A 26,621-nucleotide genomic window follows, 5' to 3' on the forward strand; every position below is an offset into this window, starting at 1 on the left:
TCGAACCCAAGTACCCAGAGCATTAACCTGGTTCTCTGAGTTACCAGTCCAGCAACAATACCACTACACCATTGCCTTAGCTGTGCACTGGCTTCTAGACTCTGTGACCTGGTTTTAACTCAGGTTGGACTGGGATCAAAGCTCCCTTCACCCAGTCTGGCCTGAGATGTTTTTGGTGAACTCTGAATGCCATTCCTTGTGCAGTACAGAAGAGTCTACCTCAACATTCAGAACTGACAGCTCAGCCTCCCTGATGTGACAGGATGGTTGGAGGGTGGAGTTTCACAATGGTGCTGTGGGACATTTGAAGAGTAGGATGAGCTTCACTCTGCACAAAACCTTTACCATATCTACTTTGCAGGTAGTGTGCACTGGTTGCCTGAAGTGGAAACTTGTTTCAATTCCCAGAACTAACATCACAAACCTCAATGAACAAAAGTTTTACCCCAAAGTTCCAGTTCACAACTCTGTTGTTTCAGTCAGAAGGCCATGGCACAGAATCCAAGCTGACAATTGAACAAAATAGGGAGGGAGCGCTGCACTGTCGGGAGGGGCAGTACCGAGGGAGCGCTGCACTGTCGGGAGGGGCAGTACCGAGGGAGCGCTGCACTGTCGGGAGGGGCAGTACCGAGGGAGCGCTGCACTGTCGGAGAGGGAGTACCGAGGGAGCGCTGCACTGTCGGGAGGGGCAGTACCGAGGGAGCGCTGCACTGTCGGGAGGGGCAGTACCGCGGGAGCCCTGCACTGTCAGAGAGGCAGTACCGAGGGAGCGCTGCACTGCCGGGAGGGGCAGTACCGAGGGAGCCCTGCACTGTCAGAGAGGCAGTATCGAGGGAGTGCTGCACTGTCGGAGAGGCAGTACCGAGGGAGCACTGCACTGTCGGAGAGGCAGTACCGAGGGAGCGCTGCACTGTCGGAGAGGCAGTACCGAGGGAGCGCTGCACTGTCGGAGAGGCAGTACCGAGGGAGTGCTGCACTGTCGGAGAGGCAGTACCGAGGGAGCGCTGCACTGTCGGAGGGGCAGTACCGAGGGAGCCCTGCACTGTCAGAGAGGCAGTACCGAGGGAGCGCTGCACTGTCGGAGAGGGAGTACCGAGGGAGCGCTGCACTGTCGGAGAGGGAGTACCGCGGGAGCCCTGCACTGTCGGAGAGGCAGTACCGAGGAAGGGCTCACTCAAATCTGCCCCTCCGACAGTGCAGCGCTCCCTCAGCACTGTCAGAGGGGCAATATTGAGTGAGCACAACATTGTTGGAAGTGCTGCCAGAGGGTCAGTACGTGGGAGTGCTGCACTGTCTGTTTTGCCACTTTCAGGGAATGTAAAAGATTGCACAGGATTATTTGAAGAGCAGTGAAGTTCTTCTGCTGACTCAGCGAGCATTTTCCTCTCATCTACAGCCCTGTTACTACTGGCTAGTTAATTTAATCTCGGTGGTGGCAAAGCTTTTAGAAACCATAATTCAGGACAAAATTAGCAGTCACTTGGACAAATGTGAATTAATTGAGGAAAGCCAGCACAAATTTGCTAAAGACAAATCATTTTTAATTAAGTTGATTGAGCTTCTTTTGAGGAGGTAACAGAGAGGGTTGATGGGGATAATGCAGTTGATGTGTTGTGCGTGGATTTCCAAAAGACATTTGATAATTTGCCACACGACAGGCTTGTCAGCAAAGTGAAACTCATGGAATAAAAGGGACAGTGACAGCTTGGTTGTGAAGTTGGCTCAGTGATAGGAAGCAGAGAGTAACAGTGAACAGTTGTTTTTTTGCACTGGAGGATAGTACACAGGGGGCGGTATTAGGACCACAGCTTTTCCTGATGTGTATCTTGACTTAGGACACATTTTTGAAATTTGAAGATGACACAAAACATGGAAGTGTCTTGAACTGTGAGAAGGATAACGATAGACTTCAAGAGGACATAGACAGGCTGGTAGAATGTTTCTTGCCACCTCTGACTCTCCTTTGATATTCAAACAAATTCTCCACTTATCTAAAAATGCAAATGTTAGAACTAACCTAACATCTCTACCCTTTCCATGTTTTAAGCCCCCTAGACAACCTGTTTCCTATTGCTCTCTGCCCAGCTTAATTAAATCATACACACACACACACACACACACAGCCTTTTCATAGAATAACACAATATTCCCCAAAAATATTTAATAAATACATCAATTTCTCTCACATTGGTGAAAGGATCGAGAACAAGAGGGCACCAATTTAACGTGCGAAATAAAGGAACCAAATGCGACTTAAGGAAAAGCTTCTTTTGCGCACCAGGAGCTAAGGACCTGGAGCGTAGAGCCTGAGAGTGCGGTGGAGGCAGGTTCAATTGTGGCTTTCAAAACCATATTGGATAACTATCAGAAGAGGAAAAAAATATGCAGGGCTATGGGAAAAAGGGCAGGAGAGTGGGATTGCTCTTACAGGAGCCCAGCAGGGACACGACGGCCAAAAGACCAACTTCTGTGCTGTAACCATTCTGTGATTCTAGCCATTGCTGCCAAACAGATTTACTGGTAGATATTTCATTTGCTCTTTGTGGGATCTTGTGCAATTGGGTTGGTTACGCTACAGTAGCTTAACTTCAAAGTTAATTGGCTGAGAAACATATTTACAGTGTCCTGAGGAAACAACCTCTGGAAATGCAAGTTTACCCTGTTATTTTTATAAATAATACAGTTATTGTGTTGATTTGATTTTTTCTTGTTGTTTAAAGGTCAGTGCCCAACGGTTTGGAAAGGACGTTGATGGCAAGTGTCGCAGCCTGACTGCATCTCACATCAGGATGCAGCACTCAAGCAATCCCACTGTCCCCGTCTGCCAATTCTACGAGGTGCATAACAGCAGCTAAGATTTATAAATGTTAAATCAAAATCCCTGCCCTGTAACTGAACAGTCAGATTACTTACTGTTGATTCCCTTTTTGTGATTGTAAGCTTGGTTTACTCAGTGCGAACATTCCTGCACAGAGCATTTTGCTTCTGGGAACGTGTGCAGTGTAACCTGAGAGATGGGCTCAGGATTGTCCCCAGCCTTCGACCTCTACCTACTTCCTGTGTCCTCTCTCGCTATATTTCACTTGAAAGTCATTCTTTCCCATCATAACAAAATTGGAGAAAGTTCTGTTCCCTCCCCTGCTCCCCTCCCTCACCACCTACTTTCACGACGACCTCCCTGTGTTTCCCCCTCCCTTTATCTCCCTCCCCTCCCTCTGTCTTACTTTTATATTCATTCATGGGATGTGGGCATTGCTAGCAAGACCAAAAATTATTGCCCTTGAGAAGGTGGTGGTGAGCCACCTTCTTGAACTACTGCAGCCCTGTACTGTAGCTGGTCAGGAGGGAGTTCCAGGATTTTGGCCCAGTGACAGTGAAGGAATGCCAATATACTTCCGAGTCAGGATGGTGTGTGGCTTGTGGGGGGGGAGCTTGCCGGTGGTGGTGTTCCCATGCAGCTGCTACCCTTGTCCTTCCAGGTGACAGAAGGTGCAGGTTTGGAAGGTGCTGCCTCTATGCCCTCCAAATACTATTTCCTGGCCCCTCCCTTATCTATCTCTTGCCGCCCTCCTCCTTCCATCCTCTTCCCTCTCCCTTCTTCCCTCTCCCATTTCCTTTCCCCGCCTCAATTTTACCTCCTACCTACAATCCGCAGCCTTTTTAAAAGCTGAGCTTGATGTTGCTAAACTGTTATTTCTCGATTTGACTTGTGCTGTGCTCTCACCTCCAACGAGCTGACATCACTCGCTTGGTACCAGCTTTCTCACTGAGTGTTTCATTGGCTCTGTAACGTATGTGTGTACGTGCATTATCTCTGACAGGAATTTGATCTCCACGGGAAGCAACTGCCTCTATCCTCTGGGATTTACAACCTGGATGACCTGAAGGTTTATGGGAAGCAGAAGGGATGGTGTCCCTATTTCCTGGCCAGATATTCCGTAAGTGAATCCCAAATTTCCCGTGGGCGGATATCAGTATTTCCAAGTTTTTCTTTACCTACTTTTCCTCAACCTGAAGGCATTGACTCTGTGCTGCTGACCTGGTCCTGCACTACTGTAACTGTACAAGTCTACTTTGGAAAGCATCATAGTTCACTCAGCCTGATCCTGACCTCCCTCACCATCCACTTAGTCCCACCCCTGAGGCAGGCTCCAAACTGGACTTCCAGGAATCACGAGCTTCAGCTCCAGCTTCTGAGTTTGCTGAGATGATGATTGGACATTGCAATTGGCTTGTAATAAAACTTGATTAAGAAGATGGAAAAATATCTGCCGATCCCCAACCAGAATGTGTATATGCACATGTGGCGATGCATGTGGGTGAGCGACCATGTGCAAGTGAGTGGATGTGTATGCACCTGTCTGTGTGTGCAAGTGTGAGTCTGGGTGAGTTTGGGGACCTTCGGTCAGGGCAACATTAGGCTTGAACATGATGCCCCTATGGTGGAATAGTCTGCCAGGCCTAACTGTGAACAGTGGTCTTTGGGGCAAAGTTCTAGAGAGTGAACATGTGGAATGGTATCCTAACCAGATGTCAATATCTTTAGGATGGGAGAGGAAATGTTTCAGGATCATGTGTTATTTGACTGCTTCTACATCACTAATGAAAAGCTTTGTGGTACTCCTGTCAGATTCTGCATGCGAACATTATTGTGTACAGCTATCACTACTTACTGGACCCCAAGATTGCAGACCTAGTCTCCAAGGAGCTGTCGCGAAGATCAGTGGTGGTGTTCGATGAGGCTCACAATATTGGTATGTTGCCTTACTGAAATCTTCAACATGGTATAAAAATATACCTAATTATAGTTATGACGTGGGGATATTTATATATTCCTGAGCCTTTTTTAAATTACACCCAGTCTCTATGTCTCACACTGCCAAGTCAGGTGCAGTACACATTAGCAAACCCTGTGCCGTAACCTCCAGTTTCACATCTGGGCCACATTAGTCACACTAGCTTTCCTAAAGGCTCTCCAAGTAAAATGGATCAATTTAAGGAATTTTTGTGTTGTGGATCTGGAGTCAGACGGCACCTGGGTTCATTTTGCAAAGACCCCTTACAACAAGCAAAAATGGGAGATCCTCTTCTGACTGCACTGAGCTGGATTCCAGCCCCAGAGCTGAAGACTCAGTCCACTGATTGAGCCAATCATGAAGGTTTCTGATTCTCTTATATTTTTTAAAGAAAGTATTTATATAACTGAAAGCAAAAACATTTTTAACATGTTATTTCTCCAAACACTTTGCAGACAACGTGTGCATCGACTCGATGAGTGTGAACATTACACGGCGGATGTTAGACCAATGTCAGAACAACATCGAAACGTTACAAAAGACCATCCAACAGTGAGTCATTAAATCAGCATTTCAATCAATTTCCTTTCTTCATTCGCATCCTGCTTAAGTGACCTGGTGTAGAACAGATCAAACAAGCAGATTTGGGAACTACATAAACAAAATACTGCTGATGCTGGAAATCTGGAATAAAAACAGAAAACATTGGAAATACTCAGGTCTTCAGCATCTGTGCAGAGAGAAACAGAGTTAACATTTCAGATCAGTGACCTTCCATCAGATGAAAGGGCATCAACAGAGCAAGCTGGACTGGAACAATGCTGTTTTGCTGCCAGGCTGCTTGCTGGTGTTAGACTGATTAGGAACAGCATTGTATAAACAAGGGTGAGTACACTCTGAACAGTAGCAACAGATTCACCAGGGCAAGAGGGGACAGGGTCAGAGTACAGAGGTCATATTTCAGCACCAGGAAGTTTTGCTTTATCCAGTGAATGGTAATATAAATTTCGCTCCCACATGGAGTAACAGGTAGGGTAAGCTGAATAAACACATGAGGGAGAAAGGAACAGAAGGTGAAATTAAGTAAATATAGTGTGAGGAGGCTCGTGTGGTACATAACCACCGGCATGGATAGTTGAGCTGAATGAACTGTTTTTGTTCTGTAAATGCTATCACTGGGGCCAGCAATTCTTCATATTACCTTGAAACCTAAAGCCCTCACTGAGAGGGTGGCTTTAGTCAGTCACTATCCCTCCAATTACTTAACCCTTGGTGCTGCCAGGGGAGTTTGAGCAAGATGCGATGTTACAGGAAAAGCTTGAAATTCAGACCAGGAAACTTCTTGTATGGATTTCTAAGCATCTTGGTTTACATATGCTCAAAATGGAGATGCTTTTTCTCATACATTAAATGTTCAATAACGCTGGGTCTTAAACCTCTTCCCTAACAATGGTTTATATCTCCAGTATAAAGGAAACAGATGCTGCCAAACTGAAAGAAGAATACAGACAATTGGTGGAGGGGCTGAAGGAGGCTCACATTGCCAGAGAAACGGATGTCTATTTAGCCAATCCTGTATTACCGGATGAAATTCTACAAGGTACAGTAGATGAAAGGAATTGCAAAGTGTTCATAAGCCAAACACACTGTTCCAATAAAGCTGTTCTATAGACAATGGTAAACTGAGAGCTGCACAGTGATGGCAATTCACAATCTTGTTCCCTTATCTATCTCCAATTTCCTTCCCTCTCCGAAAAGTTGCGCCCTGGCAACTCGCTGAGGTGACCTTATTTCACTCATTGATTCTGGTCCATTGGATCCCCTCCCCCCACAGCCTTCACCTACCAGTATCCAGCTTTTAGTAGGCCTCATATTTCAGACTCAGATTCCCTTTTCCCCTCCTATCTGCAGACATTATGTCACATTCATTACTTGATTCACAGTTCTCTTGCCTCCTATTGTTCATCTTTGTTGGGCCCCACCTCCTCACCTGGACCTTGGCAATTCTTAATAAGATCACTAAAACCAGTATTCAGGAGGATGCGGGTGACAAATCAAATTTTCTGTTTTGAATCTAGAGTCCATTCCTGGTAGTATTCGCACTGCTGGACACTTTGTTGGGTTTATGAAGCGGTTTGTGGAGTATCTGAAGTCCCGCCTACGAGTGCAGCATGTGGTAGCTGAGAATCCACCCTCTTTCTTGAAGGATGTCTTTGATAAAGTCTGCATTGAGCGCAAACCCCTCAGGTACAAGAATCCAAATTGTCTGTTTTCCCTTTGATCCTGGCGGTGCTGAGTAACTCTGGCCCACAGCCACGAGCTGCCCATGGCCACTGGCTACCATATAGCACCTTGGCCAAGTTCCCATTCTTCAGGTGAACCTGGATATTAATGTTTTGTTGTCAGGCTGAGGGCATCGGTAAAGACGGCATTTATTGTCCATTCCTAATTGCCTTAGTTTTTTGATACAAGTGTCTTGCAAAGCCACTTGAAAGGCCAATTAAGCATGAGCCACGTTGGTGGGCACTGTAGTCACATAGACCAGACTAGATAAAGAGAGCAGTTTCCTGCCCTAAAGGAGCTTGAGTTTTGACAACAATCTGCCATCTTCATTGTCATTGTTGCTGTTTTTTATCTTCAAATAGTGAGTGTATGCAGATTTATTGGATCATTGGAACACCACAAGCACTTTGCAGCAGGATTCACAGTGAGTAGGGATCAGAAGCTGATACCTCATCAGCTGACGTGAGGGACCAGGACCAATTTCAGCCCCTCTACAACCATCTCAGTTAGGGTCAGCTAACAAGGAGAAAACAAGGATTGAATCCGGAATCTGGAATCTTCCTCCTTTATGGAGGGAGAAAATCAGCCCGAGCTCCCATCGTTGTCTAGTGATCCACTGCTTAATTGTGATTCTTCTGATGGTCAGTCAGTATAGTGGCACTTGCTTCCAGACAGGGTCAGAGAGATGTTGGTTGGATGCCACTATACTCCCAGCACTTTCAGAAGGTTTAGGAGTTTGAGTTGTGAAGTTCAGTTCAGCATTTTCAGTTTTCTGTGTCATTGCTGTTTTGTGACCTGTGTCTGCCTGTCTCTCTCTCTCTCTCCCCCTCAGGTTCTGCTCAGAGAGGTTACGTTCATTGCTGCAGACGCTGGAAATTGCTGACCTCAGCAACTTTTCACCTATCATACTTGTCTCGAACTTTGCAACGTTGGTCAGCACTTACGCCAAAGGTAGTGATTCTTGTGCATTGTGTTTGTACTTCACAGGCATCAGGAGGACTCTGGACTCCTGATCTTGGCTGAGTTAGCCAATCATAGAAAGAGCTGCAACTGACCTCAGTGCCCCCGAACAATGGGCAGTTCCTGCACTTGGAGGCTGTGGAGGGACATTGGCTGGAAAGTACAGGTGTAGGATAAGGCTATCTTGCGGTTCCCCTCCTCTCTGGCATAGTCAAATAGACCGCCAACATTACAATCACGCATGAAGCATTAAAGGGGTGAAACTGGGATCAAGTTGGTCCAGTACCTCTGGTAATTAAAGCTGAACTAATCTGTTGTAGTCTGATTCCTGAACCAAACATTTACACTGTGCTCCAGCCAGTTCTGCTCATTGATGAACCCTGCTGGGTTTCTTTGCACTGGTCTCCATGTAACCTCGCAAGGAGTGTCCCAAATGTTAGAGGCTTTGGCCGGATGAGGAGCAGGAAACTTCTGATGCTCTGTCAGTAAGCTGAGCAGTTTTGACTGACGACATTCGAGTGGTATCATGTACATGTTGAGGAGTGTCCCTAATCATTGACCCTTGCCAGACCGAGCTCACTTTACCCAGGTTCATATAGGGAGAGTGCGCACCTCCAAACAGAAACTCTTCTAATGTGGATTTCTCAGTATAGGGTAAATTCTGGAAACACTTAGTGGGTTAGGCCTCCTCTGGAGAGTGGATAGTAGGGTTAATATTTAAGATCAGTGACATTTCCATCAGTAACAGTTTACTTCCCTCTATCCACTGAGGCTGCCTGACCTGCTGAGTGTTTCCAGCATTTCTCAGAAGTTGGTTTCAAACACTGTGCTGATTTTTCATCCCTGTCAAATGTTAATGGGAAAGACCACTCAGGTGAAATAACAAAAGCAGTACCAACCCTGGAACTGAATTCAACAACTTTCAACATATCCAGGAGAGGAAACTGAGGAAGATGTGATTTATCAGGAACAGGCATCAATAATTGGGAATGATCCCAATCAAACATTGGATTGCTCTACAAAGAGCTGATACAGACTGGATGGGCCGAATGGCCTCATTCTGTACTGTAATGCCTAACAAATTTGATTGAAATTTTTGAGGTGACCAGGTGTGTAGATGAGGGTAGTGCAGTTGATGTAGTTTATATGGTGTACAAGATTATGAGAGGCATGGACAGGGTGGATAGGGAGCAGCTGTTCCCCTTAGTTGAAGAGTCAGCCACAAGGGGACACAAGTTCAAGGTGAGGGGCAGGAGGTTTAGGGGGGATGTGAGGGAAAACCTTTTTACCCAGAGGGTGGTGACGTTCTGGAATCCGCTGCCTGGGAGGGTGGTAGAGGCGGGTTGCCTCACACCCTTTAAAAAGTACCTGGATGAGCACTTGGCCCGTCATAACATTCAAGGCTATGGGCCAAGTGCTGGTAAATGGGATTAGGTAGGTAGGTCAGGTGTTTCTCACATTACGGTGCAGACGCGATGGGCCGAAGGGCCTCTTCTGCACTCTGTGATTCTGCTACTTTACATAATGATCTTACACGCTCTTTCACCCTCTGCAACATGCCCTGGGATGAGACTTCCTGTCAGCCTTGCTTTGTAAGTTGCCTATGGAAGATGTCGGAGGGCAGCCTGAGATATTTTATGTCGGTGCCCTGTGTCACATCAGAGAGTTGCTTCCAGTCTCTCCTGATGGGCGAAATTGGCAAAACAGCCTACAGGAAATCTTTCCAGAACCAAAGCCCTTGCACAGTGTCTGACCCAATGCCTCAATTTCCAGCTCTCTCCAAGTTAAGGAAGTGGAAGGGAATTAGATCAATTCCTGATCCAGCAAAGCGAGTCAGTAAACTGAGATATGATGAGGTCCAAGTCCTTGCTGATAGTACAGCCCCTCATGTCTGCAATTTCATGTTTGGCAATTATGCAATTTCAAGGAACTTTCACAACGTTTCTGTTTGTTACCCAAGGTTTTACCATCATTATGGAACCTTTTGATGACAGAACTCCAACTGTTGTTAATCCAATCCTTCACTTCAGGTAGGCTGAAGTCTACATATATTACACTAATCAACTGCGGAGGATTTTGTTGTGTTCTGTGATCATTAAGTTGAGGGGTTTTTCCATTTCAGCCTAGTATGGCACATTAAGAAAGCTCTGCCCTGCCACAATAATAGTTCTCTGCTTTAACTGCAGAAGAACACCCTTTACTTCATCTCAGTGATGTCTTCCAGTTACCCACATTGGGATGCTATCATCTCACCAAGTGAGATCACCACTTTTGCCCGAAAATCAGGTCAGTTTTGGGCTCTGAATCTACACACATGAAAAAGTTAAAGACTGTCCAACTGATTCACAGTGAGAGGCTCAACTCATTCACAGGCCCTTCCAGCCATTGAGGATTAAGATTTCCTCTTGTCTAAAGTTAAGCGCAGTTTTATTTACATTTAGCAATGGCTAATAGATTAAAAGGTTAGAATTCAAATTCTACCATAAAGTGACTTTTGAACTATGTAACTGCCTGACTTTGATCATTGATCAAAAATGTTTTACAATCTTTGAGGAGGTTTGCCTGTGGCCAGGGAAGTGATGGTTAGAGACAAGATGTCTGATTAGGCCCACTCCTAATGGGATATTGACTGTGACCATATGGGATATATGGTGCTGGCATGTTTTATCAAATCGAACTGAATCTCATTTATTTAATCAAATCTAGCTAAACTAATTAATCTAATCTGTCCATCCTAGTTTATTTGTCAACCTGAAATAGACTTGTATCCAGACCGTGCCCATCAAAAATTGTACTTGGTTATAGATGCAGATCGATCTTTGGCTTTCTTTCACTTTTTTCAATGTTTAGCCTGGAGTCAAAACATGCAAGAGTTACTGGTCTCTAATTCACTTCGTTACCTGGACCCCTGAGTGCTACTGCAGGGAGTGTGGTAATGATGGACCAGTAGTAGAACATAGGTTTCAGACTGCCCATGAGTGACACCACACAAGATCTACTATCTCTCATCGTTATTCACCTGCTTCCTGACAGGCCTCATTTGTAAATGCACAGGCTGGTGTGGAACGAAGCAGTACAGACCAGGAAGGAGGGTCTAGATCCCACCCTCTTCTTGTGTAGAATTAGCTGATCACAGTGCAGGTGGTAGTTGGGATGAGAAATGAAGGCCCTGGGCAGATGGTGCAGTTTGATATTAGGTGTTGTACGGGCTTTGATGTCGTGAGCAGAGGCTCAGTAGGTGGGAGACCATCACCTTGTGTGACAATGCCATCTATAGGCCAGAGGTCTGCAACTGCAGCATGACAAACAGCTGTTCACATATAGAATTTCCCTTTGTAAGTGTTCACGTTAAGCAGTTTCACTTGTAAATGTTAATTTAGAAAGCAACACTCAAAATTATGGAACAGAATTGCATACATTCTAAGACTTTAAATCATATTTAGATATTTCTCATCAGATAATCTCCCACATGGTAAATCAGAGGATTTGTGTTTTGAGAGGAAAGGATCATTATACTGTGTAATATGGAGCTATGTGTCATATTAAGGCTACATGGGAAACCACTCCAGGCAAGAAAAGGTTAATGAAAAACTGTACGAATAAAGTGTGTATTTTATTTGAAATAAATCTCCTCAGGCTCTGTACTTTTAAAATCTTTTTATAAGCTGTATGGATCCATCCATTGCCATCAAGCCTGTGTTTGAGCGATTTCAGTCTGTCATTATCACCTCGGGGGTGAGTTGCACAATTTATTTATATAATTGAAATGTGATTTTGTTTCTGTGGTTTGGTGATATCCAAATCCCCTGTTTATCTTTCTACTTTGTACAGCATTATCATTAAAGATATGTTGTGTATATAGATGGTAGGATTAAATTTCGCTTAAAGCAGTTTGTTTCAGTATTATGTGATGCACTTGCTGTGTGATGCTGTTAATCCAGCACCTTTCACTGTTCCCACTCTCAGCCCTGTACCTAACACTCTCACCATTAGAAGCCAATGCCAATCTTTTAGCTGCTGTGCCTCTGCTCTTTGGAATTACCATTCCCAGAATCAGTCCAACTGGCTGCCTCACTCCCTTCCATCAGACAAAGCTTTAAAAACCTGCCTTTTTGTCTTGTCATTCCCCTCTCTGAAAACTCTCCAGACTCTTGCCGACTTGAAGTAATGCTTTGTGTTTTTCTGTTGTCTTTGCTAGACTTTGTCTCCACTCGACATGTACCCAAAGATCCTCGATTTCAGGCCTGTTATCAGTGCAACATTTACGATGACCTTGTCAAGAACCTGCCTTTGCCCTATGGTAAGTGTGGCTGAAATGATATCTTGTTAAGCAGCTTGTATTGGTCACATTTTTTTTCTGTATAAACCTTGCTTTCTGTTGTCACGATTCTGAGTCACACTTTGCGGACATAAAGTCTGACCCTGGGAGGCTCTTTGGGAAACATTTCTGAAGTTCCTTGCTCAATTCTGTTTCCACATTGTGTTTTTTTGAAAAACTGACCCCGTGCAATGCCACCAGCAACAAACTAATTTTACCTGAGTAGTTTAATCATGTACAGCAAAGATCCAACACTAAGAAACATGGGCCAGGATGATCCCATCACAGTCCTGGGATTCCACATGGAACTCAGTACCATACCAGCCAGTGTGAGACCTATTGGCACCTCTGACTGATGTTGCACGAGGCAATGTATGGTCAGTTTACATGAAGAACTGATGATCCTGCCCCTCTCAGCCCATTGGATCCCATTCTTTCAGAACACCGTCTGAACCCTCTGTCATCCATCTGTTTACTAACTGAACCCAAGGTCCAGGCCACTCCTCTGGCATCAGGCTCCAGCTGTTGGAATCCCCCTGGGTAAGGAAATCATTCCTGACATTTGCCCTTCACACCTTGACCCTGTGGCCTCTTGTCCAGCTGTCCTTTGTTTGGGTTACCTCCTGAACCATGTGTAAAGCTGCTCTTGTCCCTCTAGTGCCTCTGTGGCTGTTGTTGCTCCTGCTCTCTCTCTGATTTAAGAGCTCTGCTCAGCTGCTTGTGTTGTTTTTCAGATTGTGGGACGAGGCAATGACCAAGTAACAATCAGCTCCAAGTTTGAAACCAGAGAGGATATTGGTGAGTCAGCAGGTGACCCCTGCAATGAGTTGATGTATCACACTTAGACTTGGTTATTGGTGGTTGCAGTCATGAGCCCCACAATCTAGACCCAGACTAGTTGAGTGATCACCCTCATGGCTGAGTTTGCAGTAAACATCTGGCAGAGGGAGAGGAAATGATTCCGAGTAGAAATACTCCACATTGTTTAGACTGCTTCCTGTGGATTAGCCAACACTGCCTGCCAGTGTTTGATTAATCTCTGTGCTGGCCAGGAGTGGGAAAACTCTGCACATTCCTCCCTCAGTCTCCAGTCACTCCTACAATCGCCAGAGCGTTAAAACTTTGGAGTTGAATCAGAAGGGAATCAGGAGGCAGTGGGTCGACTGTTTGGTTCGCATCTACCCAATCTGCCTTCTATTGAGCTTTCTCTCTCATTCCCCCAAATCCCTGTCACACGAACACTTGCCATAGGAGCAAGAATATACCACTCAACCCCTCCGGCCTATTCCCCTTCCTGCAGTCTTACTGTCTCTTGCCCTGACTCACTTTCCCTGAGGTTCTACAATCTCCAGACATATTCAACCCTGAGATTGGTTCTAAGCAATTGCTGATTGCCATCTTCTGCCTTTAATGTGGCTTTTCACTCTTTGGGTCCCTCTATTAATGCAACTTTTGGTATTCTCTCTCTCTCGGCTCTAGCTGTGATCCGTAACTATGGTAACCTATTGCTGGAGATGTCGGCCATTGTCCCAGATGGAATTGTGTCTTTCTTCACCAGTTACCATTACATGGAGAACATCGTAGCCTCCTGGTATGAACAGGTAAAGGAGTGTTAGCTTTTCCTCAGACTTGCTCTACCTCCACACTCTGTAATTTGAGAGCAACCCCCTGGTTCAGTGACTGTTCTGTGCAGCCATTGCCTGGCAAATCTTCGTTCCAAACCACGATCTATGCTGAATTAACTGTTCTGCTAGTTGATCGATGCTCCTCAGTGCCTCTGAGCTAGAGAGAGTGGACACAATTAGACAGTTCCTGTTCATTATCTAGTGATTCTTATTGGAAAATGCATGTGTCTGTGCCTGCCTGCCTGTCCGTGTGCAAAGCTATCTGTGTGTGTCTGTCTAGGCATGTGTATCTGTCTGCATACATATGTGTCATTCTGTCTGTGTCTAGGTGTTTGTGTGAGGACCTGTGCGTATCTGCCTGATTCTGTCTGGGTGCCTGTCTGTGCGTGTGTGTATACGTGTCCTCTTCTTTCAAGAGCTAGTCTGATGCCCAGCCAACAGCAGCTTTACTCCACCCACCTGGGCACAGTCCTCACCCAAAAGGCACATTATTCCAGATCTCAGATCTGCTTTAACTCAGGCTTTCTTGGTCGTCTTTTACAGCTGAGCTGACCTACAGAGACGACACCCGCTGTGTTGACCAGGCCACACTCCAGCATCTAAACACAGGCACAGTCCCAGCTTCTCAGCCACACTGTGCCAACAACTTACTTTTTTTTAATTCATTCGCGAGATGTGGGCATCGCTGGCTAGGTCAGCATTTATTGCCCATCCCTAATTGCCCTTGGGAAGGTGGTGGTGAGCTGCCTTCTTGAACTGCTGCAGTCCATGTGGTGTAGGTACATCCACAGTGCTGTTAGGGAGGGAGTTCCAGGATTTTGACCCAGCGACAGTGAAGGAACGGTGATATATTTCCAAGTAAGGATGGTGAGTGACTTGGAGGGGAACTTCCAGGTGATCGTGTTCCCATCTATCTGCTGCCTTTGTCCTTCTAGATGGTAGTGGCTGTGAGTTTGGAAGGTGCTGCCTAAGGAGCCTTGGTGAGTTCCTGTAGTGCATCGTGTAGATGGTACACACTGCTGCTATTGTGCGTCGACGGTGGAGGGAGTGAATGTTTGTGGATGGGGTGCCAATCAAGCAGGCTGCTTAGTCATGGATGGTGTCGAGCTTCTTGAGTGTTGTGGGAACTGTATTCACCCAGGCAAGTGGAGAGTATTTCATTACACTCCTGACTTGTGCCTTGGGTAGACAGGGTTTGGGGAGTCAGGAGGTGAATTACTTGCTGCAGGATTCCTAACCTCTGACCTACTCTTGTAGGCACAGTATTTATATAAACATAAGAAATAGGAACAGGAGTAGACTATTCGGCCCCTCAAGCCTGCTCTGCAATTCAATAAGATCATGGCTGATCATCTTGTGGTTTGATTTCCACATTCTCATCTGTGGCAGAGGTGGATAGATTCTTGTTAGGCAAGGGAATCAAAGGTTATCGGGGTTAGATGGGAATATGGAAATTGAAATACAAGAAGATCAGCCATGATCTTATTGAATGGCGGAGCTGGCTCATGGGGCTGAATGGTCTATTCCTGTTCCTATTTCTTATGTTCCTATGCCATTCTTTATATTCTGTCCAATCACCTGTCCTGCCATTCACCTTTGCGGAGTTGAATGCTTTTCCCTTAAGTTTGATGCTTTCCTGAACTTCTTTCGTAAACCTCTGTTGGGTCCTCTCCTTAGAATTTTTCATTATAGTAGGAATGTACTTATTCTGAATACTCTGATATATCCCCTTAAATGACTGCCACTGCTTCTCTATTGGTCTATCCTCTAGCCTAGTTTCCCAATTCACTTCAGCTAGCTCAGCTTTTATCCCCACATAGTTGCCCTTATTTAAGCTTAAGATACTAGTATTAGACCCACTCTTCTCCCTTTCAATATGGCTAGTCCAGTTCAGTTTCTGGTCAGTGATAACCCCAGCATAGTGGAGGATTCAACGATGGTAATGCCATTGAATATCAAGGGGCGATGGTTAGATTCTCTCTTGTTGGAGATGGTCATTGCCTGGAAAATGTGTAGCAGGAATGTTACTTGCCACTTGCCAGCCCAAGTCTGGATGTTGTCCAGGTCTTGCTGCATTTGGACATGGACTGCTTCAGTATCTGAGGAGTCATGAATGGTGCTGAACATTGTGCAATTATCAGCGAACATCCCCACTTCTGACCTTATGATGGAGGGAACAGCTAAAGATGTTTGGACCTAGAAAACTACACAGAGGAACTCCTGCAGTGATGTCCTGGAGCTGAGGTGATTGATCTCGAACAACCACAACCGTCTTCCTTTGTGCTAGGTATGACTCCAACCAGTGGAGAGATTTTCCCGATTCCTATTGACTCCAGTTTTGCTGGGGCTCCTTGATGCCACACTTGGTCAAATGCTACCTTGATGTCAAGGCCAGTCACTCTCACTTCTGGAGTTCAGCTCTTTTGTCCATGTTTGAACTAAGGCTGTAATGAGGTCAGGAGCTGAGTGGTCCTGGCAGAACCCAAACTGGGCGTCAGTGAGCAGGTTATTGCTAAGCAAGTGCCGCTTAATATCACTGTTGGTGACCCCTTCCGTCACTTTACTGATGATCAAGAGTGGACTGATGGGGCGGTAATTGGCCCTGTTGAATTTGTCTTGCTTCTTGTGTACAGGACATGCCTGAGCAATTTTCCACATTGCAGGGTAGATGCCAGTGTTGTAGCTGTATTAACAGCTTGGCTAGGGGTGTGGCAAGTTCTGGAGCACAAGTCTTCAGTACTATTGCCGGAACATTGTTAGGGCCCATAGCCTTTGCAGTATCCAGTGCCTTCAGCCATTTCTTGATATCATGCGGAGTGAATCGAATTGGCTGAAGACTGGCATCTGTGATACTGGAGACCTCCGGAGGAGGCCGAGATGGATCATCCGCTCGGCACTTCACCTTCCAGCTCTCTAGCAGACAACTGCTCCTGGGCGTGCGTGTGTTTATGTGTGTGTGTGTGTGTGTATGCATGTATATATCTATATCTGGCTGCCTGTGCCTGGATGCGTGCGTGTATGTCTGGCTGGATGTGTGTGTGTGTGTGTGTATGCACGTATATATCTATATCTGGCTGCCTGTGTTTGTCTGGATGTGTGTGTGTTTGTGTGCTTGTGTATGTGTCTGGCTGCCCGTGTCTGTCTGGATGCGTGCGTCCCTGCCTGGCTGTGTGTATGCGTGTGGTGTGTTGGGCTGCCTGCGTCTGTCCAAGTGTGTGTACACACCAGGCGGAGGACAAGATTGTGGTCTGCTCCCCAGAACCTGCAGACTCTGTTCTGCTTGAGGCAGAGAGACCCCCTTGGCCCTGATACCAAATAATATAAAAGTAAAATAACCTGTCATCAGAACTAGAAAAGTTAAAGATGTCACAGATTTTAAGGAAGTACAGAGGTGGACAGGGGAAAGAATAAAATGGAAAAGCTTGTGATAGGGTGGAGGGCAGGAATGATTAAATAACAAAGAGGGTGATGGTGCAAGGCAAAAGGAAATAGTATTGGGAGAAGTAAAGAAAATATAACCCAAGAGGATGTGTAAATGTCTAAGGCAGAATCATTAACAGCTGTGAATCCCAAAAATGGGAGCAAATGATTTGAAATTGCTGAACTCCATATTGTTTCCAGAAGGCTGAAAACCCCTAATCAAAAGCTAAGGTTCTGTTCCTCGAACTTGTGTTGAGCTTCATTGGAACAGTGTAGGAGGTTGAGGACAGAGTGGGAGTGGGGAAGAGAATTAAAATAAGAGGTGAATTTGTCATTTTACATCTCTCTTTTTCTAGTTCACGCAACTGTTCGTCGACCTGAAATATTAACCTTGATTCTTTCTCCACAGATACTGCCTGACTAGCTGACTTCATCCAGCATATTCTGTTTTTATGCCAAATGACATTAATTCCAGTTGTAAATTCAGGAATAACGTTTCCTTCCTGTTTTCTGGCCTAAGAGATCCACTTTTTCCCCAATTCTTTTTTAGGGAATTCTAGAAAATATTCAACGCAACAAACTTATTTTTATTGAAACTCAGGATGCTGCGGAGACCAGTGTGGCCTTGGATAAATACCAGGAGGTGAGTGAGACGGAAGTGGGGGGAAACATTCCACGCACAATCCAGAAATCTTGATGCAAACAGTACAAATAAATGACCAGTTAATCTGTCTATAACTCATTGGTTGTGAGAGAGCTTGGAATCAGGTGAACTTCTTTCACTTTTTTTTTAAAAGTGCCTTGGATCTTTTATATCCACTTTTATATCCACTTAGACAGGCAAACAAAACGGTCAGTTTAACTTCCGACAGTGCAATACTCCATACTGACCCTCCCAACGGTGTGGCGTTCCCTTAGTACTGACTGTCTGACGGTGCAGCGCTCCCTCAGTACTGACCCTCTGACAGTGCGGTGCTCCCTCTGACAGTGCAGCACTCCCTCAGTACTGAACCTCTGGCAATGTAACGCCCCCTCAGTACTGACCCTCCGACTGTGCGGTGCACCCTCAGTACTGACCCTCCGACAGTGCGGCGCTCTCTCAGTACTGACCCTCCGACAGTGCAGCACTCCCTCAGCACTGACCCTCTGACAGTGCAGCACTCCCTCAGTACTGACCCTCTGACAGTGCAGCGCTCCCTCAGCACTGACCCTCTGACAGTGCGGCGCTCCCTCAGTACTGACCCTCCGACAGTGCGGCACTCCCTCAGTACTGACCCTCCGACAGTGCGGCGCTCTCTCAGTACTGACCCTCTGACAGTGCAGCACTCCCTCAGCACTGACCCTCTGACAGTGCGGCGCTCCCTCAGTACTGACCCTCCGACAGTGCGGCACTCCCTCAGTACTGACCCTCCGACAGTGCGGCGCTCTCTCAGTACTGACCCTCCGACAGTGCAGCACTCCCTCAGCACTGACCCTCCGACAGTGCAGCACTCCCTCAGTACTGACCCTCCGACAGTGCAGCACTCCCTCAGTACTGACCCTCTGACAGTGCAGCACTCCCTCAGTACTGACCCTCCGACAATGCGGTGCTTCTTCAGGATTGTTCTGGAGTGTGAACTTGGATACATAGATAATTCATCTAATGAGCGATGTTTACTGTATGCACAGCAACCTGAAAGTCCCAAAACAGGCCATGCACAGGTTGGCCCCGATAAGTTGCGCATGCGCAGCCATGCAACAATACTTAAAGGGGCCACACACATAAATAATCACCTGCACACTCCAAAACAACTAGAAGGGACGTTACTGGTGAGTACTTGAACCACAAAACTCAGGAGGTGCCAAATTCAATCCACAGTCTGTGTTTATTTAGGGAAGGGATTATTTGTCAGGACACCTGCTCCTGATCACTAGCCAAACACATGCAGAATATTATATATGCATGCATGTCTGATGAGGGCCGATTTGGTCAACGGTGTGATATTCTCCACAGTTATGTCTGCTAATTGTCTAGGCTAACACAAAAACAGTAATATTTTCCCTGGAGGCATTCATGAATCTCTTCCCCAGCAAAGGATCAGTGCCTTCAGGGGAGGGAATGTATTAGGAGCCAGAAAGCAATCTGTACAAATTAGCTGAAGCTGCATGATCCTTCCTTGTGCTGTGATCCCCTCCAGTTGGCTACTGCTTAGTGATATCTTTGTTCCATTGGCAGGCGTGTGAGAACGGACGAGGGGCCATCCTACTGTCTGTCGCAAGAGGAAAGGTCTCCGAGGGGATAGATTTTGGTCAGTGCCAGAATTAATCTTTGTCCTTTTGCACTGTGAGGGGTGTGAGTGAAATTTGAGTCTCTGCCTCATCACCATGGAGTGTGTTTGTTAAATTGTTCAACCCACAAGCAAAATAAATTTTCAGGGAGTAGCAGAATCTGTCTCCCGATTCACATACCATTCTATTTACACATTGTTCCTTTTGTACCATTAAGTCAGTGAAAAAAAATACTTGGAGGTGGTAAGATGGGCACTTATTGACTGAGAGCTCATTTCTCACAACCAGTAAAAGGCAGTTTGATCCATGGGTCTAATCCGTATCTCCACATTACTCCCAGTAAGTTAAATGATACAGTGTTTAATCGGGACAGGTGATTATGCTGAGCAATGCACAAGTGTATTATTCCAGTAAAATTTCCTCCTTTATCAAACGGTACATTCATTCACCTTTACAACATGACAGCTAGACTAAGTTTGATGCACTGAGTTTATGTATGCAAATTTCTGTCACTTGTAGATTTTTAAAAAAATGCCAACCTGATCTCGAATTGGTTGAGAATAAATCAGTATTTTACATTTATTGTAAATCAGTAATTTGAGGGGAAGTCTTTTCACCCAGAGGGTGGTGGGGATCTGGAATTCTCAGCCTCACTGGGTGGAAGAGGCAAAAATCCTTATCACATTTTAAAAGTGCTTGAAGATGCCCTTGAAATACCGTAACCTACCAGCCAACATACAAGGAGCTGGATAGTGGGATTCAATTGGAGGGCTGTTTGTAGACCAGCACGGACATGTTGGACCAAATGGCCTCCTTTCTGTTATCTTCTGTGATTCTTTTCAGAAGCTTTACTGTTCATAGGATGTAGCCAGCATTGATTGTCCATCCCTAATTACCCTTGTTCAGAGGGCACTTATTGTGGGTCTGACCAGGTAAGAATGACAAATAGTGAACCAGATGGGTTTTTATGACAATCGACAGTGGTTTTGTGGTCATCAGCAGACTTTTAATTCCAAATTTTTATTGGATTCAAATTCCACTATCTGCCACGATGGGATTCGAGCCCCGGTCCCCAGAGCATTACTCCTGGATCTCTGGAATACCAGTCCAGTGACAATACCACTATACCACTGCCTACCTGTCCTCAGTATGTAACTTCCCATTTGCACTGTGGCAGCAGAATCATAGAAGGAAGAAACTTCGGCCATGAGTTTGTGCTCTTTGCTAGAATAATCCAAAACCAGTCCCACTGCCTCACTCACTCTCTCCTCGTGATCCTGTTCAATGCTCAGTTTAAGTTATTTATCCAAGAGTTTTTTTTTCAAAAGATACAGTGATCACAGCCTCAACCACTCCTTGTGGTAGAGTATCCCCTGTTCCTATAGACCCTCGGTGTAAATAACTTCGTGATCACACTCTGACCATTTTAAGTTGATGATCCCTCATCACGGAATCAATAACCAGAGGCAATATTTACTGTGTCAAAAAAACTTTATAGTGTTTAAAAGCCATTGCTCAATCTTTCCTGACCCTTCCCTGCTCCCATGGAAACAGCCCTAGTTTCTCAAATCTCTCCCTATAACTGCGATTTCTCATCATTGACAGTCATCAGCTGCTTTGGCTCAAAGCCCTGGAATTCCCTTCCTAAACCTCTTGCCTTCCTGTCTCTCTTCCTTTATGATGCTCCTTAAAACCAGCCTCTTTGACCGAGCTAAAAGCAAAATACTGCGGATGCTGGAAATCTGAAACAAAAACGGAAAATGCTGGAAAAACGCAGCAGGTCTGACAGCATCTGGGGAGAGAAAAAAAAACAGAGTTAACGTTTCGAGTCCGTATGACTCTTCTTCAGAGCTCTCTCTTTTTTTTTCTCCACAGATACTGTTAGACCCGCTGAGTTTTTCCAGCATTTTCTGCTTTTGTTGTCTTTGACCAAACTTTCGGTCACATGACCTAATGGTGGCAAATTTTGTCCATAAGCACCTCAGTGAAGCATTTTGAGATGTTTTATTGCGTTAAAGGTGTTATACTAGTGCAATTAGTTGTTGCTGAAACAAAGTAATTCTTGGACTTGTTGAGCCGATAACCTTGTTCTTTTTTCAACACTGCATGAGACGGCGCATGGGTATGTGTGTGCGCGCGCGCGAGGCAGCCTGTGTGTGCGTGCGAGGCAGCCTGTGTGTGTGCGCGCGCGCGCGAGGCAGCCTGTGTGTGCGTGCGTGCGAGGCAGCCTGTGTGTGTGCCAGCCTGTGTGTGTGCGCGCGCGAGGCAGCCTGTGTGTGTGCGCGCGTGCGAGGCAGCCTGTGTGTGTGTGCGCGCGCGAGGCAGCCTGTGTGTGTGTGCGCGTGCGAGGCAGCCTGTGTGTGTGTGTGCGCGTGCGAGGCAGCCTGTGTGTGTGTGCGCGCGTGCGAGGCAGCCTGTGTGTGTGTGCGCGCGTGCGAGGCAGCCTGTGTGTGTGCGCGCGTGCGAGGCAGCCTGTGTGTGTGTGCGCGTGCGAGGCAGCCTGTGTGTGTGCGCGCGTGCGAGGCAGCCTGTGTGTGTGCGCGCGTGCGAGGCAGCCTGTGTGTGTGTGCGCGCGTGCGAGGCAGCCTGTGTGTGTGTGTGCGCGCGTGCGAGGCAGCCTGTGTGTGTGTGCGCGTGCGAGGCAGCCTGTGTGTGTGTGCGCGTGCGAGGCAGCCTGTGTGTGTGCGCGCGTGCGAGGCAGCCTGTGTGTGCGCGCGTGCGAGGCAGCCTGTGTGTGCGCGCGTGCGAGGCAGCCTGTGTGTGTGTGCGCGCGTGCGAGGCAGCCTGTGTGTGTGTGCGCGCGTGCGAGGCAGCCTGTGTGTGTGTGCGCGCGTGCGAGGCAGCCTGTGTGTGTGTGCGCGCGTGCGAGGCAGCCTGTGTGTGTGTGCGCGCGTGCGAGGCAGCCTGTGTGTGTGTGCGCGCGTGCGAGGCAGCCTGTGTGTGTGTGCGCGCGTGCGAGGCAGCCTGTGTGTGTGTGTGCGCGCGTGCGAGGCAGCCTGTGTGTGTGCGCGATATTGTACCAATAGACTAGTTACTGATTCCCTATCTGCAGAATTTCTTTGTTTCTGTTCCCAGGGCCAGCGATGCCCTGCTGTTTCTTCACAAAAGCTTCCTCTGTCCTGCCCTGTTCACCTCGGGTCATTTTAGTGTTTTAATTCATTGCTAGATTATTGTCCATTGATGTTTATCTCCTGTGTTTTTTGACAGTCCATCACTATGGGAGAGCTGTCATTATGTTTGGTGTTCCCTATGTCTACACTCAGAGCAGAATTCTGAAGGTAGGAGCTCTTCTGTGGGATTTAGTGATGTGGCTGATATTCTGGTAATATGTGGGAGGCGGCTTAGGTGGACTATAAACACCGACAGAGGCTGAATATCCTGGTTCTGCGCTCTGGTAGCTTTTTATATTTTAGAGTTTTATTTTGATGAATAGTTTGCTCTTCAAGGTGAGCGAATGCTGTGGAATAGAAACATTCAATTTGAGCACCCAGTGTCAGCACCAAACAGACGGATCACACCAGAGGGTAGGTACAGAGTAAAGCTCCCTCCACACTATCCCGTCAAACACTCCCAGGGCAGGTACAGCACGGGAATAGATACAGCATAAAGGTCATTCTATGCTGTCCCCGTCAAACACTCCCAGGACAGGTACAGCACAGGGTTGAAAGCTCACTCAATTTTCAGTGCACTGTCTAGACTGCTGGAGGCACACCTTTTGGATTAAACATTAAGGATCTCACAACTGAAGAGTGAACAGTGGAGTACTCCCAACATCCTGATCAAAGATTATCCCAAAACCACCACTTGTCTCATTTGCTTGGACCTTGAAGTGTGTCACTTGGTTGCAGCACTTGCAGGATTGAGAAATTTCCACAGTTTGGCAGAATTCCAACTTTTGGATCACGAAATTCCGTTTTCCATAAGACATAGCAGCAGAAATTAGGCCATTCGGCCCATCGAGCCTGCTCCACCATTCAATCATGGCTGATAAGTTTCTCAACCCCATTCTCCCGCCTTCTCCCTGTAACCTTTGATCCCCTTACCAATCAAGAACCTATCTATCTCGGTCTTAAATACACTCAATGACCTGGCCTCCACAGCCTTCTGTGGCAATGAATTCCATAGATTCACCACTCTCTGGCTAAAGAAGTTTCTCCTCATGTCTGTTCTAAAAGGTCTTCCCTTTACTCTGAGGCTGTGCCCTCGGGTCCTAGTCTCTCCTACTAATGGAAACATCTTCCCCACGTCCACTCTATCCAGGCCTTTCAGTATTCTGTAAGTTTCAACCTCTACATGGTCTGTGTGAGCCATTACTTAGCTTCCCTTTCTTTAATCCGTCATCAGTCTGACCCACTATCTCTGATTGGGAAATTTAGAGCCCCCGCCCCCAGTAGCTGCTGCTCCCATGTGCAGCTTCCAGAGCGCCTTCCTGGTGCTGCCCCCACTGTCTGAGTCCTTGCAACTGGCACCGGATGGCTGGACCTTCTTGCCAGTTTGAGGCCTCGTTACCAATGGAGCAACTTGGCCCTGACCCAGCCACAGCCCCCGGCCCCCAGCTTGGCTTTAGACTGCGGCTCCGGGACAGGGCCGGGGGTGGCGGAGGTGAGGGAGGCTGTAGCTGGCCGCGGTCTCCGCTTCCCACCCTCGGCAGCAGACGCTGCTTTACGCTGCCTCTGGCCCAGCCGACCCTGGTAACCATCCCTGTGTCAGCCAAGCAGCCAGTGACGGAAGAGATTGCACCCCCTGGCTCACCAGAGTCTGAGCCTTCAGGGCCCAAGCTCCTATTCCCCTGTGCAGGCGACTTGTGCTCCACCAGCAGAGTGCGAGAGTGTTGGGAGAGGAGCTGATTACTGTCTGTGGGTGAGGAGAGGGGGCTTCACTGAATCCTCTGTCACCCTGGAATGTGAAGAACTTGGCTGAAATCTACACGGTACATAAAGTAATAAAGTTTTTTAAAAATACTTTAAAAACACAGATTTTCATCTTTTATGATATATTATTATATGTTGATCTAGAATACGTGAACTTTAATAATAACATACTGAATGTTCCTTTGCTGTTTTATTGCTGTTTTGTTTTTTGAATCATGTCAGTTTTCAAGAGTTTTTTGTTAGCTTATTTATTCATTCATGGGCTGTGGACATCGCTGGCTGGGCCAGCCTTGGTTGCCCATCCCTAATTGTCCTTGAGAAGGTGGTGGTGAGTTAAAATGGGGCCTGATTGGAAAACAGTTTACAGAGCACTGCTGTAGACATTTGCTTCGCTTTGCGTGTGCAGAATCCAGCCCTGGCCATGTGCTGTTGTTAGTGTGGGCCTCATCCAGTATCACACGCACTAATTGTATTGAATGCTGAAATGCTGAGGTCGCATGGTGATTGGATACAAATGCATTGGTCCCACAGTCTTGATGCTAATAGAAGGTAAAATAATGGAAAACAATTTTTATCCCTTTGCATGTCTAATAATTCCATGCATTTGAAGGGGCCTAGGAGCATTTACATTTCACTGCAGATCATAAAAAGAGCTATAATTACATGATTCCTTGTCATAAAGAATTTTCAGACCTTTTTGTCTTAGGTCATTCTCAATCCTGCGCTAGCATATGAGTAACATCTAGCTGCCTCTTTGAGTGAGGTACCAAGAAGTTTGAATGGCTCTGATCTCCGCTGGTTGGATTTGAATGGGGGGATGGGGGGGGGACTACATTTGTGTTCAATAGTCCACCAGTCAGAAAGGGAAACACCAATCAGGGTTTCTGAACCCTATCTCAATCTACACAGCCCTGCTTATGTGAAGATAGGCCAATGGTCTGCATTAGCTCACAGACCAGCTATCAGAATGTGTTGCAGGCTCATAAAACTGAAGGAGGTTACAGAGATAGGGAGAGTTGTAGGGGCTGGAGGAGGTTACAGAGATAAGGAGGGTTCTAGGGTCTAGGTGAGGTTGCTGTGATAGGGAGGGTTGTACAGGCTGGAAGAGTTGTAGGGCCTGCAGGAGTTTACAGAGATAAGGAGGTGTGCAGGGCTGGAGGAGGTTACAGCAATAGGGAGGGTTCTAGGATCTGGAGGAGGTTACAGAGACAGGGAGGGTTGTAGGGGCTGGAGGAGGTTTCAGAGATAGGGAGGGTGGTAGGGGCAGGAGGGGGTTGTAGGAACTGGAGGAAGTTACAGAGATAGGGAGGGTGGTAGAGGCAGGAAGAGGTTACAGAGATAGGGAGGGCTGTTGGGGCTGGAGGGGGCTAATAAGATAGGGTTGTAGGGGCTGGAGGATGTTACAGAGATAGGGAGGGTTGTAGGGCCTGGAACAGGTTACAGGGATTTGGGGGGGTGTAGGGGCTGGGGGAGGTTACAGAGATAGAGAGGGTTATCATGGCTGGAGGAGGTTACAGGGTTTTGGGAGGTGGTTGGGGAAGGTTACAGGGATAGGGTGGGTCTAGGGGGCTGGAGGAGGTAACCGAGATAGGGAAGTTTGTAGGGGCTGGAGGAGGCTACAGAGATAGGGAGGGGTGTAGGGGCTGGAGGAGGCTACAGAGATAGGGAGGGGTGTAGGGGCTGGAGAAGGTTGCAGAGATAGGGTGGGTGTAGGGGCTGGAGGAGGTTACAGAGGTAGAGGGTTGTAGGGGCTGGAGGAGGTTACAGAGATAGGGAGGGTTGTAGGGGCTGGAGGAGGTTACAGAGATAGGGAGTGTTGTAGGGGCTGGAGGAGGTTACAGAGATAGGGAGGGTTGTAGGGGCTGGAGGAGGTTACAGAGATAGGGAGGGTTGTAGGGGCTGGAGGATGTTACAGAGATAGGGTGGGTGTAGGGACTGGAGGAGGTTACAGAGTTAGGGAGGGTTGTAGGGGCTGGAGGAGGTTACAGAGATAGGGAAGGTTTTAGGGGCTGTAGGTGGTTAGAGATAGGGAAGGTTTTAGGGGCTGTAGATGGTTAGAGATAGGGAGGGTGAGGGGCTG

At 46.9% G+C, this 26,621-nt stretch overlaps 1 protein-coding gene across 1 annotated transcript in view; it reads left to right on the forward strand.

Annotated features, from left to right (window-relative positions):
- The first annotated feature begins 316 nt into the window (after positions 1–316).
- The window catches only part of ercc2 (excision repair cross-complementation group 2), a 30,722-nt gene continuing 4,417 nt past the window's right edge, over positions 317–26,621 (forward strand). Inside the window, exons 1-16 of the mRNA XM_078533121.1 lie at positions 317–361; positions 2,721–2,837; positions 3,822–3,938; positions 4,631–4,754; positions 5,252–5,348; positions 6,263–6,396; positions 6,875–7,043; positions 7,912–8,030; positions 10,000–10,069; positions 11,705–11,774; positions 12,238–12,339; positions 13,092–13,155; positions 13,837–13,958; positions 17,953–18,045; positions 19,618–19,690; positions 22,878–22,948. Of these exons, the coding sequence (XP_078389247.1) occupies positions 317–361; positions 2,721–2,837; positions 3,822–3,938; positions 4,631–4,754; positions 5,252–5,348; positions 6,263–6,396; positions 6,875–7,043; positions 7,912–8,030; positions 10,000–10,069; positions 11,705–11,774; positions 12,238–12,339; positions 13,092–13,155; positions 13,837–13,958; positions 17,953–18,045; positions 19,618–19,690; positions 22,878–22,948 (1,587 nt within the window). The remainder of the gene's footprint in view (positions 362–2,720; positions 2,838–3,821; positions 3,939–4,630; positions 4,755–5,251; positions 5,349–6,262; positions 6,397–6,874; positions 7,044–7,911; positions 8,031–9,999; positions 10,070–11,704; positions 11,775–12,237; positions 12,340–13,091; positions 13,156–13,836; positions 13,959–17,952; positions 18,046–19,617; positions 19,691–22,877; positions 22,949–26,621) is intronic.

The sequence above is a fragment of the Cetorhinus maximus genome, chromosome 32, assembly GCF_964194155.1.
Source record: "Cetorhinus maximus chromosome 32, sCetMax3.hap1.1, whole genome shotgun sequence".
NCBI classification, from domain to species: domain Eukaryota; kingdom Metazoa; phylum Chordata; class Chondrichthyes; order Lamniformes; family Cetorhinidae; genus Cetorhinus; species Cetorhinus maximus.